At 41.0% G+C, this 21395-nt stretch overlaps 1 protein-coding gene across 9 annotated transcripts in view; it reads left to right on the forward strand.

Moving 5' to 3' along the window:
- Positions 1-8101, forward strand: part of CCDC88A (coiled-coil domain containing 88A) — a 364297-nt gene extending 356196 nt beyond the window's left edge. For 6 of the 9 annotated variants that reach the window (XM_054023155.1, XM_054023156.1, XM_054023154.1 and 3 more), the window contains one exon: positions 1420-3248. In XM_054023155.1, the coding sequence (XP_053879130.1) occupies positions 1420-2403 (984 nt within the window). In that variant the 3' untranslated portion in view covers positions 2404-3248. Of the gene's footprint in view, positions 1-1419; positions 3249-6372; positions 6473-7022 lie in introns of those variants that run through there. The other 3 variants (XM_054023160.1, XM_054023162.1, XM_054023161.1) reach the window with 2 other exon arrangements.
- Positions 8102-21395: the final 13294 nt, after the last annotated feature.

Here is a 21395-nt window from a genome sequence, read left to right on the forward strand (position 1 = left end):
AAACAGGAATCTCCGGAGTTGTTTAAAAAAAAGGCCAGACTGTTTCCAACAGTTTCTGTGATATCTCAGACAAAACTGGTGGGACTTTGGTTAGGACTCCCTTCCTTAGGACACCCTACTGACTCAGGAATTCTGGTCTCTAAGTTGAGGCCCAGGCAAAAGTTGTGGACTTCACTTTTGAAGACAGATGACTTGAGCTTTGATTTAGCAAGGTATGTAAGCACATGCTTAGGTGCATCCCTGTTCCCCATGATTGTCTCATTTCACATGCTTAATGTTAAACCTTTTCTTAAGTGCTTTGCTGATTATTGGAATTTTGGGGGGGGGAAAAAAGAAAAGCACAAAGTCAATGGCTAGGACTCTAGGTTTGAATTAGCCTGTTTGCCAGAGGAAATCTTCAGTTAGATTGCGTAACAGACACTTTCAGAAGTCCTCTTCAAGAGCTTCCTATCAGCAAAGACCCACCCAACTGGAGAAGTCATTCTGGTCCTGCCAAAGAAGACAACACTCTTCCTTCTAGACCTTTGTAGACTGACCTGCTGGTGGGGGCCATATTTAGTCAGTGAATTTGAGGATGCTCCAGAGAACACTGACCTAGTCTTGGAGTATCCAAATCCTTATCTTTCTTCCCCCTTTACTCCATCCTTTGAGGACTTTTTGTCCTTTATGATTTCAAGAATTGCAAGCATTGCTTCAGACCACTGGGTCCTAGCGATCATTGAACTGGTGAATTCCCTGATGCTTAAGAGCTATTACCAAGCCACCTCTTTACTTTTTCCATGAGAAAATGGGGTCATGATTTAATTTAAAATTCCTCCTGGTCAAGATTTTGAGTACTACTAGACGTAGCCTATGAGTTCCAGATGGATGGAGCTGGTTGAACAGAAAAGGAAACTTTCTTCCAACTTTGCATATTGGATGTCTTCCAGCCACTTGAACCTGGTTCAGAAATCCAGAACCCCACACACTAGTCTTAGGTTCAAAACACTGGTACATATTGTTCAAATTGTTAAGGAAATTATCAATTAATTAGTGAAAAGGAAGGCAGGAGAGAAGATGTGAGTGTGAGGTTCTAATTAGTTGATTGGTTGAGCTACTTGATATCAGAGGAGAAGTAATATCTCATGAACTCCAGATAGTTGCAGCCTTTCACAGATGTCTAGTTTCCAAGGTAGTAATGTTTCCTTATAGCCAATCTATAAGAGAGCTCAAAGTTGTATACAATTCAAATTTAAGAGGTAAAATCATCACTTGCAGGTTTGCCACTAATGAATAGTCTTAAGCGATTCAAATAAATGTAGTATTTAAATAAAATCTAATTGTTTTTCACTTTCATGCAATAAAGATGACTAAAATATCTTGTAAATTTAAAAATTAAATCAGAACTACACAATAAGCTGTTTGGATATGTTTTGACAGATAAAGTGTGCAAGCCAAGAGAATCTTTTAGATGAAGTAATGAAAAGTTTGTCTGAGTCTGCTGAGTTGGCAGGAAAAGAAAAGCTAAGGAAACAGTCGTCTGTCAGCAGTGGTATCGTCAGGTCATTAAGTGTGAAAAACACAGTTGACTTCTCAGATGGAAGGTCAGGTAAACCTGAACAGCTTGTAAGGCCCAGCCCTCGTAAAACTGAAGATACCTACTTTACCAGCTCTCCAATAAAATTGATGTCAGGTACTCAAGGAAAGGTCAAGTCAATCAAAGAAAAAGTACAAACAGAGCCATCACAACGACAATCAAAAGATTGCAGCCCTTATGCTACCTTACCTCGTGCAAGCAGTGTGATTTCTACAGCAGAAGGAACTACTCGAAGGACAAGCATTCATGATTTTTTATCTAAGGACAGTAGGCAGCCTGTATCAATTGATCCAGCACCATCTACAGCTGATAGAAGCATTCCATCAGCATCTAGTGAGTACTGTGCACACCAGCAGTCCTCTAATTTTTTTCATTATACATCTTATAATGTAGATTCTGTTCCACAAAATGATTTAGATAATATAGTTAAACCAGATCACTCGGGGTATAAATCTGAGAAGCCTAGGAATTCAAGGATGGGAAAGTCAAATGTTGACAAAACTTCAAGCACTAATGTGTTCGGTGGTAAAGTTGGTATATCAACTATTGATAGCACAGGGACATTTACTGTGGCTCATGTGTCACAGACATTTTTATCCCTTAACACTGAATTAGTTAGTAATATAAGTGGATTACCTCAAAGGTCTACAGCAAAGGTAACTAATCAGTCTTCAGATGACCATAAGTCTGATAACAGTAACCCACAGTCAGTTCTAAATAGTGAATGTACTGCTTCTTCTGCATGTGTAAATACTAGCAAGATTGAATCCCCTTTACTGGTTTCTGAAGATAACCAAACTGTTTGGTATGAGTATGGTTGTGTATGATAAGAGAGTTGTCATATTAAATACAAATGACAGATGTTCTTCTCAATGTCCACTGATTTAGGGAATGTTCCACTAAAAATAAAAAATAGTTTCTTGGCAGGTTTATGGGGAAGGGGGATGTTTTCCTCTGAATGGTGATCTAAAAATCAGCTGTGTATTACACCATGCATATACATGTAAAATTGTAATCACACCAAAGCTTGCATGAAACATTAATTGCACTGTATATTTTCTGCATGCCTCTAAAAGCCTTAATAATACAAACTAATGTTCTGTATTTTTGTTTGTCACATGTTAGAAATATTTTGTTTTTCTACATTATTGAATGCATGTTAAAGCAGTTGCATGCTGCATTGCCAAAAATGGCACAAAGAACCAGGTAATTTTTACCAACAGGAAGGTACTTTTCTTACTTGTACTTTTGTTTTCAGATGCATCACCCATACAAAAATGCCTATTTTTTTTCCTCTTGCACGTATACAATACTAGCAAAAACAAAAAAAACAACCTATTAGAGAGATTTCAGTATCTTTTGCTTTTTATTTATGCTATGTTTTGTGTGTCATTTTGCTCAAGGAATAAGTTGTAGCCCAAATAATTCAGTGCCTGTAATTTGCTGCACAATAAATATGAACTGTAGTTCATATTTATTAAAATATTTGAACTTTAATCAATAAAACAATTGTTAATATTCATAAATGGTAATTTTTTAAAATATAACAATCAAATTAAGTGTAGCAGCTGCATAGAAAAAATGATCTTCCTCTACCTCTTTTTCCCTTTCCTGTGGTTTGTCTTCCCATGTCTGACATACAGAGGTGGTCCAATGTGCTGTTTTATTTGGAGTCAAGTAACACTATAGTTTTATGAGAATTTTTACAATGTATTATAATAATAATAATAATAAAATCTTTACTAATTATGGTGGAAATTTTTATTTCCTATGCAGATAGAACATTGCTTAGTTAGAAAATGAGGCATGAGATTTGACAAGACTATATTAAATATGAATGCAGCTGAAATATAATTTAAATTTGATTATAAATTATCAATTTAGCAATTCTTTATGGAATAATTTAGCTAAACAGAAAATGTTGAAAAAAGCTATTTAAAATTCTAGCATCTCTGCAACTGCTTGAAATCGCACTTTAAGTCTGGTAACAATTTAAACTTAAAATGATTTAAACCAAACTTTAAAATTATACCATACTTCAGCTATAAATTGCATGTGTTTGTAGCGCTAGACCCTTAAGTAGACATGAGCATTTTTTTAACAAATTGAAACACAATTAAATATTTACGTTTGAGAAATCAAAAGTAGCTGTGCTATATAAAATCCTGCATGAGAGAAGATAGAATATGAAATATCTTGTTGAAAATAATGACTAACTTTTACAATTGTGCTTCTTTGGCCAGAAATCGTGTGGCAGTGCACAGCGCTGCCACATGGGGACCCAAATTTGATACCTTTGGTCCCAGGTCAGCAAGGACTAGAAGTGCTGCAAGAATAGTTCACTTAACTCTTCATGAAGGAAGCAGTAATTCCATTGTGTCACACTAGAAATATCTTCAGCTGATACAGGAGCATCATTGATGAACTTTGGAGAATCCATTGCCAGGTCTCCTCTGCAAGATGAACTGCTTTTGAAGGTGTGAGAAGGAAGCAAGTGGAGAACATAAAGTGTCTTAGAGAGACTCCACGAAGGAACAAATTATGCTTCTTCCAAAACATAAAATAGCCTTCCTTTACCATGTTTGCACACCTACACAGTTTATGGGCTGATAAATCTCTCACTTATCCTTTGGTTATGTCCAGCCTTGTGCTTCTTAATTAGGTCATTGCTGTATCTCCTTTAAAGATAGTTTCTAGCCTAAATACAATAAAAGAAATGCTCTCAACATAATTCTTCTTATTCTCACACACACACAGAGTAGGTCAGTCTTGAGTCATTTCATTCTGCTTCATTTCTTGTTGTTCCATATTTGTTTAACTCATTTTTAACATATATGGTGCTGCCAGTTGAACAGAAATATGCACAATAAATTTTAAACGTTATCTATGGAATTATATAGGAAATCTATAAAATCTTGAAGTATCCTACAGGAACTCAGAAAGCACACTACAAGCATCGGTACTTTTTGGCGGGTTGGGTAACTGACAGCAAACCCATTTATTGGAAAAACTGATAAACTCCATGTACCTCATTATAAGCTATTAAGAATAAACCAACAGCACCATTTCAACCTATGTTGGCGCTCAGCAGTGAGGCCAATGATTGAAGGGAAACAGAATTTCAACCTACCCTTTCAACCCTAGATGTGATCCTTATAGATTGATATTGAGAAAGTAAAGGAAACTTTTCCAGCCAATGTGTACTTCCATCTCTGAATCATTTTCGTTCCTTTCACGAACACTAAATTCTCACACACCAATCTTCTTCTTCTATATGGCTCTGGTGTAGAGCAGCAACTACAATTTCACCTGAAGTTTGGCTACATCAGGAGTAGCAGTATTTATTGCAGTAATGCCTCCTTCATATTTATAAATTGGGCAGTAGGTAATATGTTTGATGGTCTGTCGTGAGGAGCCACACTTGCCAGTTAAATTTGATAACTAATAAAATGATAACTCTGGCAAAAGAAAGGGGCCTTAATGTGGATGCAATTTTTCTTTTATATTCATTTTCACTACCAGCACCTTACACTACCGGAGTGAAATTAAGAGGCTTTGTATAAATGAAAATCAGCCCTTTTAAATTTCATATCTTCACATTGGGGTTTTGGAATGACCTTTTTCAGCTTGGGCCACTATAACTATTTCCCCTTGTTTTTCAAATTTCTGATGTGCTATTGATCATAGGAATTTTAAAAGTAACCCTGTGTTCCTGGTTTTCTGTTGGGCCTGATCCTGCCCCATCAATTTCAATGGGAGTGGGAGCAGACCCATTATTAGGGAATATTTTAATGGCCTTGAAAAATCAATCATGTTCAACTGCTGCTCAGCAGCTCTAATATTTGGGGGGGGGGGAGAAAACAGATGTGCTCATGCATAGGGAGTTTCTCCTCTGTACTGTACTCCCTTACAAATACTCACACATCATGGCTGAATCTTTTCATTCTTGTTTCAGTTGTGGAGGCTTTGTGGGATTCCCTTCAGATCCCATCAGTGTTGCTCCTAGATCAATCAGAGGGCTTCCTACAAAGCAATTCGGTGCACTCATTTCTTGATCCATGTCTCTGCAACTCCTGGTCCCTGCTGGCCTTAGAAATGGAAATCCAAGACTAAAAATCAAATTTTGCGTGATAATTCAGAGTATTTGGTCATCAGCCAAAAATGGACATTAGACAGTTAATTAATTGTTCTGCCATGAACAGGAATAATTTTTTGCTTGCAACGAAAAGTTTGCCTGAAGCTTTGCTTTTCTAAGTGAACACTTAGTTAAGATACTGTATTGTGCATGTTATATCTGTTGCATGCAAAGGTTATTTTCCACTTAACAGACTTGAATTTAGCCATTTTAGTAAATAGTTATATATGTATTACTGGCAGTTAGGTTTAAACAAACAAAAAGTTGAGTCAATTTCTCTGCTGGTGAAAGTGGGCATAGTTCCATTGATTTCAGTGGTGTTTTGCCCTTTCATGGTGGCACAGATTTAAGGCCATTAAATTTAAAAGTTGAATTTATCCTCTTGTGGATTTGAAAAGTAATATTTGATTATTTTATATTTGATTATTTTAAAAATGCAAATATGAACTTTTATAACAGGTTTACCTTTAATATATGTCTGTATATTATTCTAGTGAATTCCTTCCTTCCCTCTCCCTCAACAACCCTGTCCCTCAAAAAAGTATTTTTATACCTTTGAGCAGGTAGATCCTACTATTAAGTAACTGCGTATTGTTAAGTGAGGGATTTTTTCTTGTCCTGCTAAACAAATTGAATAACATGAAATGCTTTTTTCCTGCAGATGTGGAAGCTATACCAGAAAGCAGAAATTCAAAAAGCAGGTCTAGGGAGCAACAAAGCTCCTAATGCTATTACCCACTACATGAGATGTGGGCCAAGTGGTGAGTTTCCTGCCCAAACTGTAAATGAGATTAATTTCATTTACAACAAACTAACAGCATTATGTGTAAGAATAAGTGCACATTGCATTAACAGACGTAAATATTGCTTGCTTAACTGGTTTTCTATCTTGCTTATTAGTAAAGCCAGAACAGATGGCTGTAGTTAGGGTTTTTTTGCCTGTCTGGGCAGGGAACGAGAAATCTTTTAACACTTTTTTCCCTTGTAAAAGGACATAATTTTTATATATAAGATTCCCAGGATGTCTTTTAAAAACTTAAAACTTTATAAGAGGAAGCTTCAAGAAAATGAGCTTATGAAACAGTATTGAAGTCACTTATTTAAAAAGGGACAGATAAATTCAAAAGAATAGTTTTATAAAGCAAAAAATGTTAGTTTTATAAGCTATTCTATATTGCAGGGAAACTGCCTTTATGTAAAGTTTATCTTTGGCATTCTGTCCCTTTCTTGTTCTCACTAAATCTCTGATGCATGCTGTTAAGTTCTTTTAGTAACTTTACTCTGAATTTTGTATCTCTTCTACACTTCAAGCTTTTCTTATGTTCTCTTTCTTCTTTTTTCTACCTTTCAACTGAACACAGAGAGAAAAGTGTCCTTCAGTGTCTCAGTAAGAAGCCTTTATTTCTGAAGTAACAAGACAGTCGACTATAGGAATCAATAATAATAATTCAAAAAAACATTAAGGGAACTTTTTACAATTCTTCGTGAATAGAGCAGGCAAGAAATACAAACCTTCCTTCCTTGAATCAAGGAGTTCTACTGGAGTCTACTGATGAAACTTTTTAGACGGTTTTAGGAATTGTTGCACATTGCACTGTTAAGGTCTACTGAAAAAAGGACAGTTCTCATCTCCTTAAGGACCAACCATTTAAGATCTCAAGAATTACTCCAGGAATAAAATGCTACTTCTTTCATCTTTTGTTTATGAATTTAGCCACTGATTGCTTACTGCTTCTGCTAATAATTAGCAAAAATCTAGCAGTTTATATTTAGTTCTGTAAATCTGAAATAAATGCAATAGTATTTTGTGGAAATTTACTGTATATACAGATACAAAAAACCCACAAGCTTACTGGCACTTCACTGGCTTATTTGATTAGCATCATCTGCATGATGTTGCTCTTTAAAAGAAAAATCTGTGCTGATTATTATTTTGGTGCATACTGCAAAAGAAAATTCTGTTTATGTACATGAAAACATTTGAACAACTCCATAATAAAGATGGAGTGATGGAATATTCACACTATATAGAAATTCTTGTGTTTTCCAGATGCACAAGTTATACTGCACAGATACGTTCAGAAGTTCTTGACAGGAGATTGACAAGAATAATTTTACTAGGACTTTTTTTCCCCCTAATGTAGTTTTTCAACAAATGGCATTCCCAAGATAAAACTGTCTTATAGTAAATGTTTGTGTTTTAACAATTTTTTTTTAAATTTGTGTTTTGATGTGTGCTGACTGTGGCGTAGGAGGTTTCCTTATGGCAAAAAACAATGTAAATAATGTCATCTGCATTTTACAATCAATTCACTCATTAAGATTCTCCTTTATTAATAAGACATTCTCTTTTGTTAATTATAATTCTACATTAAAATCGATAAATGTTATTAGTACTTCTAAAGTATTTGTATGCATTTGTTGTCTTGAAGACATTTGCAAGAGCACAGAAAACAGATTTAGTTAATCCAGGGAAACGTACATGGACTTATCACTTGATCCCAATTTATATTAAATATCAACATTTTATTTTCTTGTATATCAATAAGTGCATTAATATTTCTATGAAAAAATCAAATTAACGGTGTAACCTCATAGGGTTTAATCCAGCAAAGGCTTATGCTCATGAGTAATTTTATATAATTAGTCCCACTGATATTAATGGAACTATTCCCATAAGCATTTGCAGAATCAGGACCATGGATTACATTTACACCAAGTTCACAACATTCCTTAACTTGTTTGGCAGGGCAGCTATATATAGTTTTAAGTAGTAATAATATATTTTTTAGGCTTTCACTACCATCTATAAAGACTAGAGCTGGTTGGAAAAACTTTGACAAACATTTTCCATCGGAGAATGCAGTTCCGTCGAAATCAAAACACTTTGTAAATCATATTGATTTTGCCAAAACTTGGGGGGGTTGACAGGGGGTGATTCTGACAATGTCGAAACATCCTGTTTCAATACAATCAGAATGAAACATTTTTATTCTTTTCTTTTCTAAACAACTTCTTTTTGGAGTATCATATATAATATAAAATTAAAAAATCTAAATCTAAACAAGTTTTAGTTTTGTCAAAATAAAACATTTTGATCTGAAACTTCAATTTTCTTTTGCAGAGAATTTTGAAATTGTCAGATGTCATTCTAACTGGATTTAGAACAAATTTCTTAATCCTCCACTGAACAGAATTTCCATTCTCCACACAAAAACATTCTGATAGCTTGTCAGAATGATAAAATAATCTATCACTGACTTAATGCTCTCATATAGAGGGCCCAATCCTGCTACCATTATTTTCAGCGTCAAACTCTCATTGATTTTAATGGAGGCAGGATTGGGCTCATAGGGCTTGAACAACAAAGGAGTTTAGGCACCTAAGACCAAAATCTAGATCCTCAAAATCCCTGTTCAGCTGTCCCATTACCTGTAAATGCCTAAAGTACATAGGTACCCAAGTTTCCACCAGCAAAGTCCTCTAGGTACCTCCATTTCTGCTGATGATGAAATGCTCAGCACCTAAACCCTGGGAGACACTTATGCTAGCTGTTACCCTGTCTACCTCACCTGCGGGGCCTGATCCTGTAGGCATTTTCATAAGCCACCTAAAAGCATGCCTACCAGATCAGGTTCTGACCAAAACACAGTGGAGATGGTCATGGTGCCCTGCAGTAATGAATATTTAAGTAGATTATACAAAGTGGAATAACTTTGACATTTGACACTGAGAGCCCCAGCCGAAAATACCCTATAGCTCAATAGTTCAAGCACTTCCTCTGAAGACCCAAGTTCGAAGACCCAAGTTCAAATCCCCACTCTGCCTGATTCAGAGCAGGGACTTGAACTCAGGTTTCCCACCTCCCAAGTGAGTGCCCTAATGACCAGGCTGTAGGATATTCTGCAGTGGGTCTCTGTCTTTCCCTAAGGGTATGTCTACACTACGAAATTAGGTCGAATTTATAGAAGCCGGTTTTATAGAAATAGGTTGTATACAGCCGATCGTGTGTGTCCCCACTAAAATGCTCTAAGTGCTCTAGTCGGCGGACCGCGTCCACAGTACCGAGGCTAGCGTCGACTTCCAGAGCATTGCACTATGGGTAGCTATCCCACAGTTCCCGCGGTCTCTGCCGCCCATTGGAATTCTGGGTTGAGATCCCAATGCCTGAATGATGCAAAACAGTGTCGCGGGGGGTTCTGGGTACGTCAGGCCCCTCCCCCTCCATCAGAGCACCGGCAGACAATAGATTCGCGCCTTTTTACCTGGGTTACCTGTGCAGACAACATACCATGGCAAGCATGGAGCCCGCTCAGATCAGCTCACCGTCACCATATGTCATCTGGGTGCCGGCAGACGTAGTACTGCATTGCTACACAGCAGCAGCAGCTAACTGCCTTTTGGCGGTAGACAGTGCAGATGACTGGTAGCCGTCGAGCTGGCAGCCGTAGGGCTGCATTGCACCAGCCCCTTGCCTTTTGGTAGAAGATGGTATATTACGATTGGTATCTGTCGTCATCATACTGCAGTGGCTGTCAATCATGGGCACCTGGGCAGACATGCAACTGTCTCGATGATGATGGCTATCAGTCGTAGTATGCTATTTTATGCCAATCGCCCAGTATTTTCTGCTAAGCACCCAGAAGAGGCCGAGGGCAATCTGGGTGCTGGCAGACGTGGGGCTGCATTGCTACACAGCACCAGCCCCTCGCTTTTTGGCAGAAGATGGTATATTACGACTGGTATCCGTCGTCGTCGTACTGCAGTGGCTATTAGTCATGCTGCACCGTCGGCTGCCAGCTTAAGATGTAAAAAATAGATTTGTTCTGTATTCATTTGCTTCCCCTCTCTCCGTGAAATCAATGGCCTGCTAAACCCAGGGTTTTGAGTTTAATCTTTGGGGGGGGGGGGGGGCATTCTGTGTGACAGTTGTTTGTGTTTCTCCCTGATGTACAGCCACCTTTCTTGATTTTAATTCCCTGTTCCTGTACGCCATGTCGTCACTCGGCCCTCTCTCCCTCCCTCCCTCCTTCCTCTGGTCCGTCAGATACTAGTTTCGCGCCTTTTTTCAGACCAGGTACTATAGCTAGCACTGGGATCATGGAGCCCGCTCAGATCACCGTGGCAATTATGAGCACGATGAACACCACGCGCATTGTCCCTGGAGTATATGCAGAGCCAGGACATGCCAAAGCGAAACCCGGACCAGCCGAGGATGCGATTGCAGCGCGGCGACGAGAGTGATGAGGAAATTGATATGGACATAGACCTCTCACAAGGCACAGGCCCCAGCAATGTGGAAATCATGGTGTTACTGGGGCAGGTTCATGACGTGGAACGCCGATTCTGGGCACGGGAAACAAGCACAGACTGGTGGGACCGCATCGTGCTGCAGGTGTGGGACGATTCCCAGTGGCTGCGAAACTTTGGCATGCGTAAGGGCACTTTCATGGAACTTTGTGACTTGCTTTCCCCTGCCCTGAAGCGCCAGAATACCAGGATGAGAGCAGCCCTCACAGTTGAGAAGCAAGTGGCGATAGCCCTGTGGACTCTTGCAATTCCAGACAGCTACCAGTCAGTCAGGAATCAATTTGGAGTGGACAAATCTACTGTGGGGGCTGCTGTGATCCAAGTTGCCAGGGCAATGAAAGACCTGGTGATATCAAGGGTAGTGACTCTGGGAAACGTGCAGGCCATAGTGGATGGCTTTGCTGCAATGGGATTCCCAAACTGTGGTGGGGCCATAGATGGAACCCATATCCCTATCTTGTCACCAGAGCACCAAGTCACCGAATACATAAACCGCAAGGAGTACTTTTCAATGCTGCTGCAAGCCCTGGTGGATCACAAGGGATGTTTCACCAACATCAACATGGGATGGCCGGGAAAGGTACGTGATGCTCGCGTCTTCAGGCACTCTGCTCTGTTTCAAAAGCTGGAGGAAGGGACTTTCTTCCTAGACCAGAAAATAACTATTGGGGATGTTGAAATGCCTATCGTGATCCTTGGGGACCCAGCCTACCGCTTAATGCCATGACTCATGAAGCCGTACACAGGCAGCCTGGACAAGAGTCAGGACCTGTTCAACTACAGGCTGAGCAAGTGCCGAATGGTGGTGGAATGTGCATTTGGACGTTTAAAAGCGCGCTGGCGCAGCTTACTGACTCGCTCAGACCTCAGCGAAAAGAATATCCCCATTGTTATTGCTGCTTGCTGTGCACTCCTCAATATCTGTGAGAGTAAGGGGGAGACATTTATGGCGGGGTGGGAGGTTGAGGCAAATCGCCTGGCCGCTGATTACGCGCAGCCAGACACCAGGGTGGTTAGACGAGCACAGCAGGGCGCATCAGAGAAGCTTTGAAAACGAGTTTTGTGACTGGCCAGGCTATGGTGTGAAACTTCTGTTTGTTTCTCCTTGATGAACCTTCCGCCCCCCCAACCCGGTTCACTCTACTTCCCTGTAAACCATCACCCCACCCTCCCCTCCCCCCTTCGAGAAGCACTTGCAGAGGCAATAAAGTCATTGTTACTTCACATTCATGCATTCTTTATTAATTCACACCACAACTAGGGGGATAATTGCCAAGGTAGCCCAGGATGGGTGGGGGAGGAGGGAAGGAAAAGGACACACTGCAGTTTAAAACTTTAACTCTTATTGAAGGCCAGCCTTCTGATGCTTGGGCAATCATCTGGGGTGCAGTGACTGGAGGTCCCCCCACCGTGTTCTTGGGCGTCTGGGTGAGGAGGCTATGGAACTTGGGGAGGAGGGCTGTTAGTTACACAGGGGCTGTAGCGGCGGTCTCTGCTCCTGCTGCCTTTCCTGCAGCTCAGCCATACGCTGGAGCATATCAGTTTGATGCTCCAGCTGCTGGAGCATCGGCTCTTGCCTTCTGTCTGCAAGCTGACGCCACCTATCATCTTCAGCCCGCAACTTGCTCTGTTCATCCCACGATTCAGCCTGCCACCTCTCCTCTCGTTCATATTCTGCTTTTCTGAAGTCTGACATTGACTGCCTCCACGCATTCTGCTGTGCTCTTTCAGCGTGGGAGGACATCTGGAGCTCCGAGAACATATCATCCCGCGTCCTCCGTTTTCTCTTTCTAATCTTCACTAGCCTCTGAAGGAGAAACATTTGCAGCTGGTGGAGGAGAAGGGAGAGGTGGTTAAAAAAGACGTTTTAGAGAACAATGGGTACACTCTTTCACGTTAAAATTTGCTGTTCACATTACACAGCACATGTGCTTGCATTACAAGGTCGCATTTTTCCTCTTATAGTGAGGGCCTGCTGGTTTCGTATGAGAGATCACTCACACAATGCCAGGCAACAGATTTCGGCTTGCAGGCAGCCCTGGTAAGCCACAGTCTTTTGGCTTTTTTAACCTTCTTAATATGTGGGAATGGTTTCAAACAGCAGCGCCCTCATTTCCCATATCAAGCATGAATTGGGTTGGCCATTTAAAATGGGTTTGCAATGTAAAAGGAGGGGCTGTGGTTTCTGGGTTAACATGCAGCACAAACCCAACTAACCCCCCTCCCCCCCACACACACCCAATTCTCTGGGATGATCACTTCACCCCTCCCCCCACTGCATGGCTAACAGCAGGGAACATTTCTGTTCAGCAGAGCAGGAATGGGCACCTCTGAATGTCCCCTTAATAAAAATCACCCCATTTCAACCAGGTGACCGTGAATGATAACAAAGAGCGATAACAAAGAGCGATAAGGAATGGATGTTGTCTGCATGCCAGCAAACACCGGGACCATATGCTACAATGTTTTGTTATGCAATGATGCCAGACTATGTGCTACTGGCCTGACGTGGTAAAGTGTCCTACCATGGCGGACGGGATAAGGCAGCCCTCCCCAGAAACCTTTTGCAAAGGCTTTGGGAGTACATGAAGGAGAGCTTTCTGGAGATGGCCCTGGAGGATTTCCACTCCATCCCCATACACGTTAACAGACTTTTCCAGTAGCTGTACTGGCCGTGATTGCCAGGGCAAATTAATCATTAAACACGCTTGCTTTTAAACCATGTGTAATATTTACAAAGGTACACTCACCAGAGGTCCCCTGTGTGCCCTCAGGGTCTTGGGTGAGTTCAGGGATTACTGGTTCCAGGGTGACAAACATATCCTGGCTGGTTGGGGAAACCAGTTTCTCCGCTTCCTTGCTGCTGTGAGCTATCTTCTTCGTACCCCAAACCCTGTTCCCTGTGTGTTTCTCCAGTGAGGGAGTCATAGCACACGGTTGGGGTAGTGGTGGCTGCACCCCCTAGAATGGCATGCAGCTCCGCGTAGAAGCGGCAAGTTTGCGGCTCTGCCCCGGACCTTCCATTTGCTTCTCTGGCTTTGTGGTAGGCTTGCCGTAGCTCCTTAATTTTCACGCAGCACTGCTGTGCGTCCCTGTTATGGCCTCTGTCCTTCATGGCCTTGGAGACCTTTTCTAATATTTTGCCATTTCTTTTACTGCTACGGAGTTCAGCTAGCACGGATTCATCTCCCCATATGGCGAGCAGATCCCGTACCTCCTGTTCGGTCCATGTTGGAGTTCTTTTGCGATTCTGGGACTCCATCCCAGTTACCTGTGCTGATGAGCTCTGCGTGGTCACCTGGTGCTCTCCACACTGGGCAAACAGGAAATGAAATTCAAACGTTCACGGGGCTTTTCCTGTCTACCTGGTCAGTGCATCTGAGTTGAGAGTGCTGTCCAGAGCAGTCACAATGAAGCACTGTGGGATAGCTCCCGGAGGCCAATAACGTCAAATTCCGTCCACACTACCCCAATTCCAACCCGCTAAGGCTGATTTTATCACTAATCCCCTCAGAGGGAGAGTAAAGAAACCGGTTTAAAGGGCCCTTTAAGTCGAAAGAAAGGGCTTCGTCATGTGAACGTGTCCAGGCTTAATTCGATTTAACGCTGCTAAAGTCGACCTAAACTCGTAGTGTAGACCAGGCCTAAGTGTCCAACTCCAGAAGAGGGTTCGCGGTTGTGAGTCACGACTAGCGGGAGGCACCTCCCTCCAGCCTCAACGTAGTTGTCGAATTCCCTTTGTGTAGTGGGGTTTAAGGCACACCTCTCTCCCCAGCATTTCCTACTAGCTAGTTTAGCTACACAGCATCCCATTCTTAGATGCCAAACTCTGGGCTGTGAATTTACTGGGCAGCAGGGTGCCTAGACTTTAGGCATTGCAGTGCCTGAGCCTAAGTCCCCATTGTGGATCTAGCCCATAGAGACAGAAGTTCCCCTTACATTGTAAGACAGAAAGTACAGTGCTGGTGTGCTAAATACATTCATAAGGACTTGAAAGTACCTACAGTGGGAGACACCGGAAACAAAATATTTTGAAAGCATCTCTCTGTTCAGTTCTGATCACACTTCTGAATTCTTGTTAAGGGTCTGCCCCTATGAGTTGCCACATGGCCTCAACACCCGTAGATTAGAGTGGGGATTGACAGCACTCAGCACCTCATGCCATTAGGTTCTGAATTATTAGCAACATCAGTAATATAAGTAAGCATTCCCATCTTGATTTAACAAGCATACATGCTAATGGCCAAATCCTAGTTATATGCTACAAAGGCTAGGCAACAATATGTACCTAGGGATACCAGAAAGTGTATCCACCCAGGAAAAATCCTGCCATTGTAGGTCAGGGTGGTATATTGGCATGACCAACATACTTCATAGTGCTTGTTTTATTGCTTTTCCATGAAGCATATTATGCACAGCTATTGTGGCCATCTTGTGCTTCTGATGTATAAGCTGCATATGCGCTTTCCAGGTTTCTGATTGGCCATGTCTTTTTTCTCAGATTTGCATCTTTCTTGGCTTTGCATTTATTTAGCTCTTTTATACACTCATGAGTTTGGCTAATATTACATTTTAGATCCTCCTACACATGCTGTCTTTTGCATCCCATTATGTCTTTCTTTACACCTTTGTGTCTCCTAATGCACTTTTATGGCACCAGGCAGGCATTAGCCTGAAATGTACATTTATTATATATAATTTAAGTTATAAAAATTTATGTGTTAAAGGTGAAATTCACTCTTCCCCTTCCCAATGCCTAGGCAGTTAGTCTTTGTATGGAAAAAATAAGGAGGGAGTTGGGAGCAATTCATCCTTCAAACTGCAGCAGGCCCATGGGACTGCACCACAGCTCCTACTCAGGTGCTGTTCCTGACTTGTGGGTTGAAATGCCAACTACTGCCCTACCCTACCATATCCCTCTAAGTAGATTTGGAGCCACTTGATCTACCTAAGCACAGATCCAGAAGCTGCTCCTTAGTCTGGCCTAGACATGCAGTAGATTATCAGCAGATAGTGCTCAATTCTCAGAGGTGCTGAGAGTCCTCAAGTACCATGGAATTTATTGGGAGTTGAGAACACTAGTCAACTCAACACAGGTACTTGACAGCTCCCAAGATTGTCCCCTCCTCAGAGGTTCTCAACCTTTTTCTTTCCGAGTTCTTACCCTTGCTATAAAAACTTCACGGCCCACCTGTGCTACAACTGTTTTTCTGCATATTGAGAAGATTAAAAGCCAGGGCTGGCATTAGGGAGTAGCAAGGAGGGCAATTGCCCAGGATCCCACACCACAGGGGGCCCCATGAAGCTTGGGCTTTGGCTTCAGCCCCAGGCAGTGGGGCTCGGGCTTCAGCTTTCTGTGGCACCTGGCATTGGCCACTGTCGGAAGACAGGATACTGGCTAGATGGACCTTTGGTCTGACCCAGTATGGCCATTCTTATATTCTTAATAGCACAGAAAGAATGCAGAAGTTCCCCTTTGTCACTGCTTTCCCAGTACTTCCCTCTTGCAGATTGCATCCCAGGGCAGAGGGACATGAGCAGATCTTCTATTGCTCCTATTATTTTTACCCTCTGAATAAATAAAAAAAATGATACAACTCCTTTCACTACAAATGTCCTTTACAATCTCTATATCCTTTAAACCAGTGGTTCTCAACCAGGGGTATGCATAACGCAGAGCTCTTCCGGGGTACATCAACTCATCTAGATATTCACCTAGTTTTGTAACAGGCTAAATAAAAAGCACTAGCGAAGTGAGTACAAACTAAAATGTCATACAATGATTTGTTTATACTGCTCTATATACACTATACAATGAAATGTAAGTACAATACTTATATTCCAATTGATTTATTTTATTATATGATAAAAATGAGAAAGTAAGCAATTTTTCAGTAATAGTGTGTTATGACACTTTTATATTTTTATGTCTGATTTTGTAAGCAAGTAGTTTTTTAGTGAGGTGAAACTTGGGGTACCCAGGACAAATCAGACTCCTGAAAGGGGTACAGTAGTCTGGAAAGGTTGAGAGCCACTGCTTTAAACAGTCTATGTATATGTAATATGAGAGCTCCTTCACCCCTACTGAAATTCAGGCACCTCTGGAGTGGAACACAACTGCTGTTCAACAGAACGCAACAACACTAAATCAGTTTAGAACAGGAAGTGGAAAAATCTATTGTTCCTAATTTTAAGATTATAGTAGATGATATAATATCACATGATGTATAATTTCCACTTAATTTTTTTCTGAGTTCTCATCCACAGAGGCTACTATAACATTCCCTAAATGTATTATTTCTTTTAAGCTTTCTCTGTCTGAGACAGCATGCAACTCCAACAAAAGAACTCATGTATAATTTTTAGTACAGACTATGCTGCTATGTGTGTAATATTACATTGGTAATAATAGAATTGTCTTAAAGGAATGTGTCTGGATGGGACACAGAACTTAAACACCATTTTACAAAAATGCATATTTAAAACAGTGTTTTCCTTTACATACCTGTTAAGGACTTTTTTTTTTTTAAATGTTTGCCATTTGTATACACCTAAGAACATTATTAAAATGCCAAACCAAATAACTTATTCACATTGTATATTGTGACAAAGTTCCTCCTCTATTTCGGTGGGTCCTGTGCTTATTGGCAGATTTTTTTGCCTCAGAGATTCACCATGTGGGTTGGGGAACAGCCCAGAGACCTTCCCCTCTAGAAGAACCCACAATCCAGGTCAATTGGGAGGTTTGGGGGGAACCCAGGCCCACCCTCTACTCCAGGTTCCAGCCCAGGGCCCTGTGGACTGCAGCTGTCTATAGTGCCTCCTGTAACAGCTACATGACAGCTACAACTCCCTGGCTACTTCCCCATAGCCTCCTCTAAACACCTTCCTTATTCTCACCACAGGACCTTCCTCCTGGTGTCTGATAATGCTTGTACTCCTCAGTCCTCCAGCAGCACACTCTCAGCTCCTTGCACCTCTTGCTCCCAACTCCTCACACTCACACCACAAACTGAAGTGAGCTCCTTTTAAAACCCAGGTGCCCTGATTAGCCTGCCTTAATTGATTCTAGCAGCTTCTTCTTAATTGGCTCCAGGTGTCCTAATTAGCCTGCCTGCCTTAACTGGTTCTAGCAGGTTCCTGATTACTCTAGTACAGCCCCTTCTCTGGTCACTCAGAAAACAGAAAACTACTCATCCAATGACCAGTATATTTGCCCTCTACCAGACTCCTGTAGGCTCTGTCCGGGGTTCTCTGCTCGGTGTCCCCGTCTGGTTTCCTTCTTTTGACCCTTTGACCACACTCCTGTCCCTGTTCTTTTATTAGTTGTCCCCCGTAATTTTTTGGTCTCCAGGCCCTTAGGCTGGGGGGGGGGATCCTTTAGCAGTGGGCGGGCTTCGCCCTGGATCCCAATAGGACCAGACTCCTGTACCCCACTGGGCTGGGTCTGTCACAATATATACACACTTTTTTTTCTGTCATCTGGTGTTGGAGGGAACTGATGTTAACTAAGAGATGAATCTGTCGTCACTTAATTTCAATAACCTCTTAATATGATCAGTGGATCTTTGTTCAGAAAGGGAGTCATACTAATGTAGCAGAGCTCCTCTGGTTTGCTTTGTTTTATTATTTCACATTGCTGTTTATTTGTGAAGAAATGGCTCTTAACTATATTTTGCTACAGTATTATAAAACACTACTGACACATTTTATTGAAATTCATAAGTACAAAAATTGTCACAAACTTTCAAAAAGTTGTAGCTATGTAGTATTTGAAATTGATTAATCTTGGCTGTTACTGTTGTTGAGAACAAATGTCAGATGCTGGACTTTTTGAGGAGAAGGTGAGAATATGCTTAACTTGAAAATGTAGGCTGCTTTGTGAACATCAAGAGCTGTAGAATTACCAAATTAGTTTCACAAATGCAGCTCTGCACCTCAGAAACACCTAGACAGTAACTAGACCCTTATTCACAGTGATTTTAAGTAATTTCTGTTTATTAACTTCATTAATTTGTTCATTAGCTTCAAAACACTTACCAGATGTCAAATTAAAACACTGGCCTACATTTTCAAAAGTGATCAGTGATTTTGGGTGCCCAACTGAGAGTACTTTAAAGGGTAGTTTTCAGAGAAGGGTGATTTCACTTTTGCAAATTTGTTATCCTGTATTTTAACATCCTACTACATTTATTTGTGGCTACAGAGTTCTCTAGGCAGTGCATTGAACCCATCCACCATTACTAAGTGTAAGATGTTGCATTTGGATCTTTTCTTTAACTGAAATGTGCAAACGCATGTATAGTTGGACAACTTCTTATTGACTCGTCCATGTAGTTTTTTGTTAATTCAATCTGGTCAAACTATATCCCTTTTGAGACATCTGCCAGTTTACCTGTGGAAAATGTGGTGACTATATGCACCTTTATGTGGTGGACAAAAAAACAGGAGTTGCCATATCAGGTCAGGTCACCAGTCTCACCTTGTCAAATATCCTGTCTCTGAAAGTAGCAAGTGCCAGATGCTTCAGTGGTAGGTGCAAAAAAATGTGTAAAGCACAAATATGAAAAACCTGTCCCAGGGAAGTTTCGCTTATAGCCTAAAGAATGATGGTTTATATTCCTTATAAAAATATACAATGTTCCTGTGAATGTTTTCATTATCCATACAAATGTCTCCTTTTTGGAATCTTACTAACTTCTTGGCTTCATTGATGTACTGTAATAGTGAGTGCCACAGATTGATTCTGCATTGTGTTTTTAAAGTTTCTTTTTATAACTTTTAAACATTTTGCCTTTCAGTATAATGCAACATTCCATTGTCATATTATGTAAAAATAAATAGGGGTAAATAGAAATTCAAGATTTAGCATTCAATAATTTCTATACTTCTATCAGATCCTCTCTTTTTTGTCTTCTTTCTAAATTAAACAATCTGTCTTTTTGATTTCTATCCAGAAGTCTCTCCATTTCTTTGATCATTTTCAGTATCTTTTTCTGGACCTCTTCTTTCTCTTTTTCTGAGAAAGCATGACCAGAATAGAACACAGTACTCCCTGTGCAGATGTACCATTGATGTATATAATGGCAGAAAACATTAATTATTATTTCTATTCCATTCTGTGTATATCATTTTTTTGCTTTTATTGTACATGGCTGTACACTGAATAAAAGTTTCCACTGAGCTGTCTTCAGTGATGCTCAGGTCTTTTTTCTAACTGGTTATAGTTAATTTAAAACCCAGCCATAGGCATGAATAGTTTGGATTATTCTTTTCAGTATTACTTTGGATTACTTTGCATTTGTAAATAATTAATTTCATGTGTTTATCATTCTGCCCATTCACCTAACTTTATTTGGTTTCTCTAGCATTCCTCTTAGTTTTCTCTAATCTTGACTATATTGAGATTATCTGCAAATTGTGTCACCTCACTATTCAATACTCAACTTCTATTTAGTTTAGGGTTTTATATTGTCTCTCATAGTAGCTGAGCCCCTTCCATGTAAAAGAGATTGGTGGACTTCCTGGAATCTCTGGCTCCTCTCTCTTTGGTGGGAACAGAAAATCTGATTGAAATAGGGATGGGTTTTTTGAAAGGGACGGAGGGAGGGAGGGGGAGCGATGGGTAGAGCAGGGGTTATTCATGTTGTGAATGCGTCATTCTTGTTGGTAGATAATACTAAAATAATAAATACTAAGGCCTAGATCAAGTAGGGATGTAAATAGGGTTTAAAATAGCAACTATGTAACCTATTAAAATTCTGTTGGTCAAATGGTTAACCATTAAGGCGGAGAACTTGGGGTGCGGGTGTTGCTGCCGCCTGTGCTCGGGATCCCCACTGCTGGCCTGGGCCCAGGATCCCCACTGCTGGCCCAGCGCCCAGGATCCAGGCTGCCAAACCCCAGGTCCAAGACAGCAGCAGAGTCCTGGGTTGGGCCGGCAGAAGAGTTTAATCATTAACCGAAACTGATAAGACTGATGCTTATCAGTTAACTGGTTAAACTTTTACATCCCTAAAGTCAACCCCTACCTCTTCCTCCAAGATCCACACATGGAAGGTTTCTCCACATGCAGCTCCCATCTTCTCAGTGGAGAAATGAGAGATTCAGGTGCCTCTGCTTCTGCACTGTTCTCCCCATACCTGCAGTGGGCCCTCCCAGGGTGGCTGGGTGGGGGTAGAGAATATGCATGTTGTCCCCACAGCTTAGTAGAAGTAGAAACAAAAGTTAATACAGCCCCAGGCTACATTAGCCTTTCTGACTGGTGCTGCAGATGGGAGTCTCTAGTAGCACTGCTCTGCTGGAGCCATGTTGCCAAAGAGTAGGATTCTTCCAGTTGTTAGAGCCATCTTGCAGATGGGTCTGGCCTCAATG

This window comes from Malaclemys terrapin, chromosome 3 (genome assembly GCF_027887155.1).
Source record: "Malaclemys terrapin pileata isolate rMalTer1 chromosome 3, rMalTer1.hap1, whole genome shotgun sequence".
Taxonomy (NCBI): Eukaryota; Metazoa; Chordata; order Testudines; family Emydidae; genus Malaclemys; species Malaclemys terrapin.